Here is a 13,777-nt window from a genome sequence, read left to right on the forward strand (position 1 = left end):
TCTTACACCACACAGGTGGCAACAACAACAATAAAGACACATCTTCACTATTTCCAATTGTATAATACATCACTCATGGAAATCTCAAACTTTTAAGGAAGATAGTTTGCTTTGAAATCTTTTTTTAAAATCTGTTATCTCATAATTACAATAATAAATATTTTAATGGAATAGTTATATTGTATTAGATACAATTATAAACAGATTCAGATTTTTACTCCTTTTTAAACAACTTTATTGAGGTATAACTGACATGCTGCACATTTTTAATCACTTTATTGAGGCATACTTTGCATATCATATTATTCACCATTTTCTAATTTGCAATCTGATGATTTTTTATTAAGTTTATCAAGTTGTACAACCATCACCATGTTTTAAAACATCTTCATGACCCCAGTATGATCTCTCGTGCACACTGACTGTTAATTCCTGTTTCCTCCTGCCTTCACCAACCACTAATCTACTGTTTGGCTTTATAGTTTTGCCTTTTCTGGATATTTCACATAAATGCTATCACACAGCATGTGGTTTTTGTGTCTGGTGTCTTTCACTGGGCATGTTTTGAGGTTCACCTGTATTGCAGCATGTGTCTGCAGTTTGTTCCTTTTTTATTGCTAGATAGTATTCCACGGGATATGCTGCACATCATTAAGGAGTCAATTTATTAAGTTTTGACATATGTACACTCGTGAAACCATCACCAGTCAGGATAATAAACATGTTGATCATCCCCAAAATTCCTTGTGCTCCTTTGTAATCCGTCCTTCCCACCCTCTTCACCCACCCCAGTCCCCAAGGCAAGTACCTGTCTGCTTTCTGTCACTATACACTACTTTGCATTTGCCAGAATTTTATATAAATAGAATCATACAGAATGCACTCCTTTTTGTCTGGCTTCTTTCACTCAGCATAATTACTTTTAAATTCATCCATGTTAAAGCATGTATCAATAGTTTCTTTTTATAACTAAGAATATTCTATTGTATAGATATAACAAAGTTTGTTTATACATTCACCTGTTGACAGACATGTGAAATGTTTCCAGTTTTTGACTATTACAAAAAAGTCTGATATAAGCGTTTGCTTACAAGTCTTTGTATGGATCTATGTTTTCATTTCTCCTGGGTAAATATCTAAAGGTGGAATGGTGGGATCATGTAGCAGGTGGATGTTAAACTTCTTAAACTGCCAGACTGTTTGCCAAAGAAGTTGTATCATTTTACATACGCCCATCAGTGTCTGAGCATTCCAGTCTCTCCACACCCTCACCAACACTTGGTATGGTCAGTCTTCTTAATGTTAGTCATTCTAATAGATGTATAGTGATATCTCATTGTGGTTTTAGTTTGTATTTCCTTAATGACTAATAATGTTGAGCATCTTTCAATGTGTTCGTCATCTGTTTGCCATGTGTTTGTCACATCTTGGTGAGGTGGGTTCAAATCTTTTGCTGATTTTTAAAACTGGGTTGTTTGATGATTGAGTTTTGAAAGCTCTTTATATCTTGTGGATTTATCAGATATATAATTTGCAAATATTTTATCTCAGCCTGTGATTTATCTTTCTATTCTCTTAACAATGTCTTTTAAAGAGCAAAATCTTTTAATTTATATGAAGAGCAACTTATCAGTTTGTTCTTTTGTGGATCATGCTTTTGATGTCATAGCTAAGAAATCACTCACTAACTCAAATTTTTCTTCCAGAAGTTTCATAATTTTAGACTTTATATTTAGATCTTTGATACACGTTGAGTTAATTATATAGAGCATGAAGTGTGGGTCAAAGTTCATTTTATTGCATAAAGACATCCAATTGTTTCAGTAGCATTTGTTGAAAGGCTATCATTTCTCCATTAAAAATGCCTTTACACTTAGTTTTAAATCAGTTGTCCATATATGTTCTGTCATTTCTTTTTGGACTCCATTCTATTCCATTGATGGTTTGTCTCTTTTGATGTCAATATCACATTGTCTTAATTACTGTAGTTTTATAAATCTTGAAAGCAGGTAGACTTCCAATTTTGTTCTTTGTCAAAGTTGTTTTGGTTATTCTGGATCCTTTGTATTTCTGTATGAATTTTAGAATCAACTTGTCAATTTCTACAAAAAAGCTAAATGGGATTTTGATTGAGAATGTGCTAAGCTTACACATTATTTTGGAAACAAGTGAAATCTTAACGATACTGAGTTTACTGATCCATGAACATAGAACATCTCATCATTTATTTAGATCTTTAATTTCTCTCAACTATGTTTTGAAGTTTTCAGTGTATGGATCTTTCACCAGATTTGTCTCTAAGTATTTCATATTTTTGATATTACTATAAATAACATTTATTTTTTTAAATTTCTTATTGTTCATTGCTGTTACATAAAAACAAAACTAATTTTTGCATATTGATCTTCTATCTGCAACCTTACTTAACTCCCTTCCTTGTTCTAGCAGCTAGATCAAGTCATCTGCGAATAATGACAGTACTATTTCTTCTTTTCTAATCCACATGCCTCTCTTCTTGCTTGATTGCACTGCCTAGACTCCCTAGGTCAAGATCGAAAGTGGTGAGAGCGGATAACCTTATCTTGTTCCTGATCTTAGGAAGAAAGCATTCAGTCTTTCACTACTAAGTATGGTGTCAGCTGTTGGTTTGTCTTAGATGCCCTTTATCGGTTAAGGATGTTATTAACATCTATTCCTAGTGTGCTGAGACTTTTTAAACAGGAGTGAACGTTAGATTCTGTCAAATGCTTTCTCTTTATCTATTGAGATGATCACATGGCTTTTGGTTTTTAGTTTGTTAATATGGTGAATTATAATGATTGACAGTTGAATGCTAAACCAACCTTGCATTCCTAAGATAAATCCTACTTAGTCATGGTATGTTACCCTTTTCACATATTGCTGGATTCTATTTGCTAAAATTTAGTTTATAATTTTAGTATCTATGTTCATGAATGATACTGGACTATCATTTTCTTTGTCTGGTTTTGGTATCAAGGTAATGCTTATTGTTTCAGGTGGGAGGGCAAATCAGTTCCCTGTTACTCCATCTCAGCCAGAAGGAGAAGTCTGTCTGCTTAACAGTTACTAGGTCATTATCTCATCTGCTCCTTCCTAGCCTAGAAAGTATTTATTATTATGAACCTCATTTTACATATCTGGGAAACAGAGAATGGGAAAAACTGAGGCTCAGAGAACAGGGTGGCACAGTTCTAATCTAAAACTAGTATTTGAATCCAGACAATATGAATCCAAAACTCACTCTCTTTAACCTCCTACAATACTATAATATTTAAATAGTATTCAAAAATTAATTTCTTTTTCATTAAGAAAAAGCATTATATCTCTAAAAGATACAGGTAGCCTGATCTGGAGCCCATGTCTTAATCACTATGGTATTTGTTGAAAAGAATGAATAAGATACCATGGTTTCTCATACTCTGAGTCAGGATCTACCTAAACGATTAAAGACTGAATCTACTGAAAACAATTACTTAAGAAAAAGAAAAGGTCCAGCTAGGAAGAAAAACATTCTATAGTCCCAAAAAGTCCAATCAAAACGGTAACAACAATAACTGCTACCATTTTAAAATTTTATTTAATCTTCAAAACTACACTGTGAAATAGATATTACTACTACAAACTTTATAGCTGAGGAAATTTGAGACACAACAACATTAAGAAACTTGTTTAAAGTCTGCCACCCCTTAAATAGCAGAACAGGCATTCAAACCCAAGGCTATAATGTAGAATTCCTCTTAAGAGGAGGATGGGAGGAGGAATAACAGCTATTCAAATAATTCTAGCCATGAGGCAAGATGGTATAGGGGTAAAGAGCCTGGACTCCTGAGGAGACTAAGGTTTAATATTTATTCTGCCTTACACTAACTGTGAGACCTTGGAAAAGTTATTTGAACTCTCTGGGCTCCCATGCCTTCATCTATAAAATGGGGATGATAATTTATCTTTCATAGGGTTGACAACTGAAAGACAGAATATATGGAAAGTGTTTAGAATAGTGCCTGGGACTTGGTGGGCACTATTTAAATTTTGCCATCAATATTACTATTATTCCTATAGTTAAAATTGCACGTGAAAAAAATTACACACATTAAATAGGCACTTTAGAGATTCTTTAGTATGAAGAAGATATTAGCAAATAACTACATATTTAAAAACATAGTTCTAGAAAAATCTGACATATCTATATTAGTATCCTAAAAATGGCTTTGGAAATTGATTTCCAGCATCTTCTGTAAGTAGGCAAACAGTTTTTAAAACAAAAGCAGGGATAATCAGAAACAATTCATAAAAATAAAGCAAATTACTCAATTCCATTAAAGTAGTATTAAATACGTGCTATGGGCTCAGCATTATGCAATGTTCTACACGGGACATAAAACATCTACACCCTACACTCAAAAAGCTTAAAATATTAGAAAGCAAAAATAGCATACACAGAATAGATAGTCAAGGCAAAGTACAAGCAAAAGTCAGTGGCAAATAACTCTGCAAGGAAACAATTCTATAGTACTATTAAAATTTATAAGTTCAATCTGTTAAAAAAAAATTATCTGTGAATATTTAGTGCCACTCCTAATACCAGTGACAAGAACGAGTTCAAAGGACTGGTAAATAAATATAAATTATTAATGAATCACATAAGCAAAAAAGAAAGAATGTTGCTGAATAATTTCCACTGTAACTTACTGTTGCTATTTTGGTCTTGAGAAAGTTCTCCCTTTCTTCATCTACCTTAATTTCATGTCCAGTTTTAAATAATTCAAGCATTTTGGGGATGTCACGGCCAATGGAATCTGGTAGAAAAATTAAAAAATCCAAAGTTATCACTACATCCAAACAAGTAGCAAAAATGACCAAATAAGAGAAATATCCATCTCACGTTAAAATATAGCAAATAAGTTGTGACAGAGTTTACAGTGGCCCCACTTCCTGGTGTTCATGCCCTTGTGTGATCCCCTCCACTTGAGTTTGGATGGGACCTGCAACTTATTTCTAACCAAGAGACACAATGCTTACGTGTATATGATTACATTACATAAAGCTGTAATGCCTATATTGGAAGAGACTCTCTTCCTACTAGATTTGAAGAAGCAAGTTGTAATGTTATGAGGTGTCACATGGAGAGGGCCACAGGGCAAGAAACTGAGGCCCTCAGTCCAGCAGCCTACAAAGAACCGAATTCTGCCAAAAAGCCACATGAGTTGTGAAGTGGATCTTTCCCAGTCAAGTCTCAGATGACACCACAGCCCCAGCCGATTCCTTGATTAGAGCTTTCTGAGAACCTGAAGCAGAGAACTCAGCTTAGCTATACACACATTCCTGACAGAAGCTGAGATAGTAAATGTGTTTTGTTCTAAGCCACTAAATTTGTGGTATTATTGTTGCACAGCAATAGATAACTAGTAAGTATAAGCAATGATGATGCTTATCATACTTTAGAAACACTGACAACAAATTAAAATAAAATCTATAAAGTAACCCATGATATAAATCTATAAATAATCCAAAATAAATCCATGATACTGAAAAATACTAACGGTTTTTAGTATCACATTCTTATGTAATTGAGTACTAAACAGTATGACAGATAGTATAATAATAAACAGCCTTCCTTCCTGTCACTTTGGATGAACTGTCTACGCTCTTAGCAAAGGCCATTCCTCTTCATTTGAGCACTGGATCCCACTCCTTCTCACCTATAGAGGGACACCACTCCTCCCTTCTCTCCTCTACATTGTCAATTTTTCTGCTTTCCTAGATCATTGTCATCAGATTACAAAGTTTCTATAAAATCTCCCATCTTAAAATAAAACAAGTCTATGACTTCATATCGCCTTCCAGTGACCATCCAATACTCCTCTTAAGAGCATAAGTTCTCAAAAAAAGCTGTCTCTCTTTTCTGCCTCTACTGCTTCTCCTTCCATTTTCTTTTATCCCTACTTACTTTAATCAGGTTATCATTCCCATTACTCCACTGAAAATAATCTTGTCAACATCACCAATGACCTTCACACTGGCAGATCCAATAGTCATTTATTTCTCAGTGTCCCACTAACTTGACCTATCAACAGTAGTTCAGAGTCTCTCTCTCCTCTTCCTACAGTGTCTTGACTTGTCCTCTGAAACACTACTCTCACTAGCTGCTACAGTCTATTCTTTTGACTGAGCCACCCTCACTTAACTGACTTTCAAAGGTTGAACTACCTCAGGGTTCAGTCATTTGGCCTCTCTTTCTATCCACACACACCTCCCTAAGTGATCTCATCCAGACACATGGCTTTAAACATCATTTATCCACTGGTAACTGCCAGATTTATATCTCTAGCCACAAGCTCTCTCACGATCTCCAATTACCTACTGGATTATCTCCACCTAGATGCAGGTAGGTAAATAGTAAGGAGTACAATCTGACAAATGTTTGCTGAAAGGACGAACAAACAAATGACTTCATCATTTTGAACTCGATATAATGATGAATGTTGTAATGATAATGAAGTGGGAGAGAATAAGGCTTAAGAAGGAAAGAGAAATAGTTTTGCATTAAAACATACTGAAGTGAAGGTGCTGAGAGAATACTAAATACTGTATACAGTTAGAAACAAGAAACTAGAAAAAAGTGATAGACTGGGGATAATGATATAGATTTGAGTTTTTAAGCCAGTTCCATCCTAAAACAAACACAAATAAAACTTCCTTCTCTTGACCTTATATATTCCTTTTTCAGTCTCTTTCTCTTCTAACCAAAGCACATTGATGTGAATTTGCGTTTCCCTAATGACCAAGAAGTCAAGCATCATTTCATGTGCTTAATGGGAATTGTGTATTTTCTTTTGTAAGTGCCTGTTCAATTCTTTTGCCCCTTTTTTAAAAAAACTAGGTTGATAGTCTTCTTACTGAGTTTTAAGAGTTCTTTATATATTTTGGATACTGGTCCTTCATTAGATATATTTGTGCCCAGTATTTCCCCCCAACCTGTGGCTTGTCTTTCCATTTTCTTAGTGGTGGCTTCCCATGATCAAAGCTTTTAATTTTGATAAAGTCCAATTTAGCAACTTTTTCTTCTATGGCTCATGCTTTTTGTATCCTAAGAAATCTTTGCCTAAGCCAAGGCTTTAAAGATTTTATCCTAGAAAATTTTCTTCTAAAATTTCATGGTTTTAGCCCACACAATTAGGTCTGTGACCCATTTTGAATTCATTTTTGTGTTTGATGTAAGGAAAGAGATTTCCAGTTATTGCAGCACCATTCATCAAAAAAACTAATCTTTCTCAATATAACTTTGGTACCTTTGTCAAAATGGTATCAGTTGACTGTTAGGTGTGGGTCCATTTCTGAATACTCAATGCTTGATCTATAGTCATTTATCCTTACACCATACCACACTGTCTTGATTACTGTAGCTCTATAGTAAAGCCTCAAATCAGGTAACGCAACTTTGCTCGAAGACCTTTGTTTTTCCTTTTTAAAATCATTTTTCTACTCCAGGTCCTTTGTCCTTCCATTTAAATGTTATAATAAGCTTATCAATTTCTAAAAAAATTTTAAAGCCTCCTGGGAGTTTGATTGGGATTACACTAAATCTATAGAAAAATGTGGAAAGAATTCCATCTTAACAATATTATACTTCAAATCTATAGCCATGGCATATCCTTTTATTGACTTACTTAGGTATTCTTTAAACTTTCAGTAACATTTAGTAGTTTTCTTTGAATAGGTCTTGCATATCTTTTGGTAAATTTATTCATTAGTATTTTGCTTTGTTATATTCTCATAAATGAAGCTGTTTTATAAATTTCATTTTGATTGTCTATGGCTAGTACTTAGAAATTCAGATGATTTTGTGTGTTGATTTATATCTTATAACCGCACTAAATTCATTTATTAGAATTCACTTACTAGAATATCTCAGGATCATATCCTCTAGGAATCAAGACAGGTTTTTATTTCTTCCTTTTCCATAAGTATGCCCTTTATTTCTCTGACCTGTTACAACGTTGAACGTAAGTGGTGAGAGCAGAGATCTTTGCATTGTTCCCGATCTTAGGCATAAAAGCATTCAGTCTTAATGGTCTCTTTAAGAATGATATTAGCTGCAATTTTTCACAGATGTGCTCTGTCAAGTTGAGGAAGTTCTCTTCTATTCCTAGTATTCTGAGACTTCTTATCATGAATGGGTGTGAGATTTTGTCAAATGCTTTCTCTGCATCTACTGAGATAATCTTACAGGTTTTATCCTTTATTCTATTAACATGGTATATTATATTGATGTTCAGATGTAAACAAACTTTGTATTCCTGGAATACATCTTCTTGATTAAGGTTTTCTAATCTTTATATACATACACATATACATACATACTGCTGGATTCAATTTGCTAATTTTATCCAGGATTTTTGCTTCCATGCTCATGAGGGATATTAGTCTGTAGTTCTCTTTTCTTGTGATGTCCTTGCATAGCTTTGATGTCTATGTAATGTTGAGCTCATAAACGGGTTGCTGAGTGTTCCTTCTCCACTATTTTCTAAATGAGGTTGTGAAGGATTGGTATTATTTCTGCCTTAAATGTTGGATAGAATTCACTAGTGAGAAGTCATGCGGGCCTGAACTTTTCTTGTGGGAATTGTAAATTACTAATTCAATTTCTTTACTTGATTCAGATCTATTTACATTTTCTATTTCTTCTGGACACTTTTGGGAATTTGTGTCTTTCAAGAAATTTGTCCATTTCCTAAGCTGTCAAATTTATTGGCATAAAGTTGTTCATAATACTACCCTATTATCTTTTAATGTCTATGGGATATATATTGATGTACCCCTTTCATTCCAGATCTCGATAATCTGTGCTCTTTTTAAAAAATCCGTCCAGCTAAAGTTTTATCAATTTTATTGATCTTCTAAGGAACCAGTTTTCCTTTCCGCTTTTCTCTGTTTGTCCTTTTTCAATTTCATTGACTTCCACTCTGATATTTATTATTTTCTTCCTTCTACTTACTTTGGATTTAATTTTCTTCTTTTCTGCTAGCTTCTTAAAGTAACAGCTTAGAACAATGATTTTAAACCTTTCTTTTCTAATTTAGCCTTTAAAGCTAAAAATTTCCCTCTAAGTACTGCTTTTAGCTGCATCCCACAAGTTTTGATATGTTGTGTTTGATATGTTGTGTTACGTATGTCATTCAGTTTAAGACATTTTCTAATTTCTCTTGTGATTTCTTCTTTGATCTATGGCTTATTTAGAAATGGGTTGTTTAATTTTAAAGTATTTGGAGATATCTCATATTTCTTTTGGTTACTGATATCTGATTTAACTGTTGGGACTAGAAAACATACTCTGCATGATTTCAATCCTTTTAAATTTACTAAGACTTGCCATATAACCCAGCAAATGGTCTCACTGGTGAATGTTCCATGTACACTTAAAAAGTGCACACCAATAACACTTCCTATGGTTGCGTGAACAGTTCTACAGATATCAATTAGGCCAAGCTAGTTGACAATATTATTCAAGTCCTTTATAGCCTCACTGATTTTCTATCTATAACTTCCATCAGTTACTGAGAGAGTATTAAAATCTCCAGCTGTACCCAGTGATTAGTCTACTTCACCTTTCAATTCTGTCAGTTTCTGCTTCCTGTATTTTGTGGCTCTGTTTTAGATAAGCATGCCCTTTTATTACATTATAGAATATCCATTGTTTTCTCTAGTAAATTCCTTGTATTAAAAGTCTATTTTGTCTAACATTAATATAGTCAAACCAAATCTCTAATGCTTATCATTTTCATCATATATGTTTACTCTTCATTTTACTTTCAGCCAATTTATGCTTGAACATAAAGTGTGTCTCCTGTAGACAGTATATAATTGGACTGCTTTTTCATCATTTTATAATCTGTGCCTTTTGGTCAAAGTGTTAATTCCACTTCCAATCAACTTAACTACTGATATGGCTGGATTTAGGTCTTTATTTTGATATGTGTTTTCTATTTGTCTCATCTCATTTGTTCCTCTAGTCTTCCTTTACTGCCTTCTTTGGTTTTAAACAAAAATTTTTTAATATATTATTTTTATTCCTCTATTTAGTTTTAAGTTCTATCTCCTTTTGTGTACGTGTTTTTTACTTGTTCTAAAGATAACAATGTGCACATTTATTTATCACAACCTACTTCATCTTAATACTGACTGACTTTCAGGAAAACAATAAATTTGTACCAGCCTATCTCCATCCTCCCTACCTCACCTCACAATTTTATTGTCATGCCCAAACCTGCTTCATCACCTATATATTTATCTTCAAAATAATCTTCACTGGGCTACTTAAGACAGAAATTAGGGAATCATTCTAGATTCCTCCCTCTTCCTTACCCCCCACATCTAATCAATAACCCTGTTAATGCTACCTCCTCAATATCCCACAAAAGCCTTCCTCTTCTCTGTCTTCATTGCCACTGCTCAGATTCTGTCCTTATTTATCTTTTACCTAGCCTACTGTATTAGCCTCCTCACTGGTCTCTGTTCTTAAAAGTTTCACCATCCTCATATCACCACCCTATCCCTTACACAGTCTCACATATAGTCAGTCTAATAAGCAAATCTTCTATCATTCTTCTCAGCAATATTTTTCAATGGCTCCTATCTACATAGCAGATAAAATCTAATCTCTATGGTATGGGACACAAAGCCCTTCATGACCTGGCGCACTGCTTACCACTGTCTAACTCCATTGACCACCACTATCTGATAACACTTTATGTACCAAGTGATAGAAAACGAAACTGCTGGCTCCAAGACAGCAAGGACCTTGTCTGTCTTGTTCACAGCCATCACACTCAAGGCTTGGCACATAGCAGATACTCAATAACTATAAATATAATTATTCTAATCCAAAAAAATCCATAAATTGTAGGTAAGCCATTCTTTAGTGGCAGTATTTAATCCATATCTTCTATCAACTGCATGCTGCATTAAATGTGCATTCACTGTACAAATATTTGTTGAGTACCTCCTTTGTGCCAGGTACCATTACCATTCTAGGCCATGGCAATACAGTAGTGAAAAAAACTAAAAATGTCCTTACTCTAATGGGAGGAACTGAACACACACACAAATAAAAAATATGAGATGACAAGAGTGATAAGCCCTAAAAAGGATACAAAAACATAATAATGAGAAATCCAGTGATAATGAGAAGTGAGGGGTAATATTTTATGTAAGATGGTCATGGAAAGCCTTTCTGTTTAGATGATATCTGAATGAGAAAATGAGCCAGACAAATAAGCAAAGAGCATCACAGACAGCTGGGACAGTAAGTCCAAAGACCTGAGAAGGGAGAACACAGTGTGTATGAGGAAGGGCAAGGAGGCCACTACGGCTGGATGAAGGAAATGAAGAAAAGATAATAGAACCAGCTGAAATATATCAATAATTCATCTATAATAATTATAATCATGCCTAATCATCACTGAAGTCTTTCAAACATAAACAGTTTTTAAACTAATACATCGAGGGGAGGAATTTAGGAAAATTTCAAATTGATTACTCTGCAAAAATTCCCTATGTTTTAGCATTTTGCTTTATACAACCAAAGAGTTCTAACTGTTTCAATAATGCAAATATGATACAACACCAACTTCCTCACAGAAAGCAGGGACCTACTCAGCAGATGTGAATACTATTTGGACAAGCCTGCGGGAATATCCTTTTGACAAGACTCCAACTAGAGCACTGAAGTTCAATTCTAAGAACTATGTGTTAAGAGGAATACACATTAGTGGGTCCAATTTCCTAATCATGACCCTTTCCGCCTACCTGCCAATAACTTAGTCTGGTTTAAAAGAATTCAACAGTTTCCATATAAGCTATAGGACCTACCATGGGTTAATATGCACAATAGAAAACTGAATCCATTAAGTGAAGATATTTTTACACAGTATTTTTTGTTTAGTAAATAGTAAATAATAGGTAAGATTAGGAATAAAATATATATATCAACAAGATATATTTATATTAGAAACGAAAGAATTTCAGAGGGTACTTATATTAGGGGGAAAAAAGCTAACTGACAAGCAAAAGGAAGCCCAATTTCTTTCAAGAAATTTTAAAATGTTTTAAATGTCTTTTTTTATTAAATAAAAAAGAAATTTTGAAAAATAGAGAACCTGCCTACAGTTACGTAAGCAATTAAAACGAATCAAACTGCAACATTAAACATGCTGCAAAATGTGCACATTCACTCTGGGCCAGGATGGTTACACCCACTCCCATTAGTAAAACAAAATGTAAGACAAAACGGGAAACTAATGAGCTCAGCTGCAGGGGCTCGTTTGTTTGTTTTTTAATTTTACCCATGTGCTCAAAACGTAATTTCTATTTTACCCTAAAGTCTTTTGTTGGATATAAGGGGAATCAAATGTTCCTAAACAAGAATCTGGATAAGCTCTGAAAATGCATAATACAAGCTGCATTTGTTCTAACGCACATCTGGTGCATTCTGTTTTAACATTTTTGACAGGTTAATCGTTTGTCTTCATGTTTAAAGAACACAAATGTTTTGCCAGTGCTGTTAAACAGATTGCGTGGGGGTGAAAAAAAGTTAGAGAAGGAGAAAGGTCTGTCTGTTTTTTCAAGATGCTTTGTTAGGCAAATGGGCGGTGGACATACCTAGGTAACTTGGCCATGGTGTACGGAAGCTATGATTCATTATGAAAGTAGAAATAAAGCCCATTAATAAAAATAAACATTTTAAAGGAAAACTTTTCTTATTTGAAATATAGAAATAAGTTATTTGAAAATCTTTCAGACTAAAAACAGTAGTCCCAAATTTTGTGAGGAAAATGGTAATAAAAAAAAAAACTCAAGGCTAAAGAAAATAGAGGCCAACAGGGTTATTCAGAGAATGTACAAAGTAGCAAAGGTGACAAAATCAATTTCTGAAAAACCAGTTCACTGTGCAAAGCAAAGAGCTGGCTGAATACAGATATATTCAGTATTCAGTTTCAGTTCTAATTGACTACATTTAGTATTGTTTGGTTTTGCTGAACTTGAATTTAATGAGAAAAAAATTATGAAATATTTACATCAAATTTAACTATAATTCTGGTTTAATTTTTAAAATAATGTTCAAATTCAGGTCTTAGAAAAGAATATAAGTCTGATTCCACAGCAACAAATACTACTGTAATGGAAATCCCTAATAAAAAGTGCCAAACCTCAGTCCAATATATAATAAGGATGTGTTATTCAATGCAGCAATCAAAAACAAACAAAACTCTAGTATAACAAAAGAACTGGAGAGTACATCTGAATTCGCTTCACATACAGAACACGAACTATAATTCAGCTAAGTGTTAGTGGCTATCATGTATGAAGAATTTTAGTAGGATTTTTTAAACTCAGAGTTGAAATCTCAAGACCAATCTACTAAAACAATTTTAAAGTATTTGTTCTGCTTACACTATAAAATTTTATTCAAAATAACACCTATCTACAGCAGATACCCAGCACCACCTAAAAGAAACTATGTCTGCAAATGAATTTATTTTTCCTCCCAAATCTACTCCCTGTTCCTATTAAGGATATCAACTTACTAGGAAAGATCCCTAGGTTTAAAAATCTCAGCATCATTTGACTCTTCCCTTCTCACTCAATCTGTCCATTCCTAACTACTTAGTGCAAAGTCCTAATATCTCTGACATTTGTCCTCCTCCCTCCAGTCTCATCACGAAGACTTGAGTTTAAACACTACCTTTATTAGCCTCTG

At 33.9% G+C, this 13,777-nt stretch overlaps 1 protein-coding gene across 9 annotated transcripts in view; it reads right to left on the reverse strand.

Moving 5' to 3' along the window:
* The window catches only part of MRPL1 (mitochondrial ribosomal protein L1), a 59,269-nt gene that overhangs the window by 20,114 nt on the left and 25,378 nt on the right, over positions 1-13,777 (reverse strand). For 5 of the 9 annotated variants that reach the window (XM_070262339.1, XM_023635376.2, XM_070262340.1 and 2 more), the window contains one exon: positions 4,711-4,817. In XM_070262339.1, the coding sequence (XP_070118440.1) occupies positions 4,711-4,817 (107 nt within the window). Of the gene's footprint in view, positions 1-211; positions 2,071-4,710; positions 4,818-13,777 lie in introns of those variants that run through there. The other 4 variants (XM_070262341.1, XM_070262342.1, XM_070262344.1 and 1 more) reach the window with 1 other exon arrangement.

Source organism: Equus caballus, chromosome 3 (genome assembly GCF_041296265.1).
Source record: "Equus caballus isolate H_3958 breed thoroughbred chromosome 3, TB-T2T, whole genome shotgun sequence".
NCBI lineage: Eukaryota > Metazoa > Chordata > Mammalia > Perissodactyla > Equidae > Equus > Equus caballus.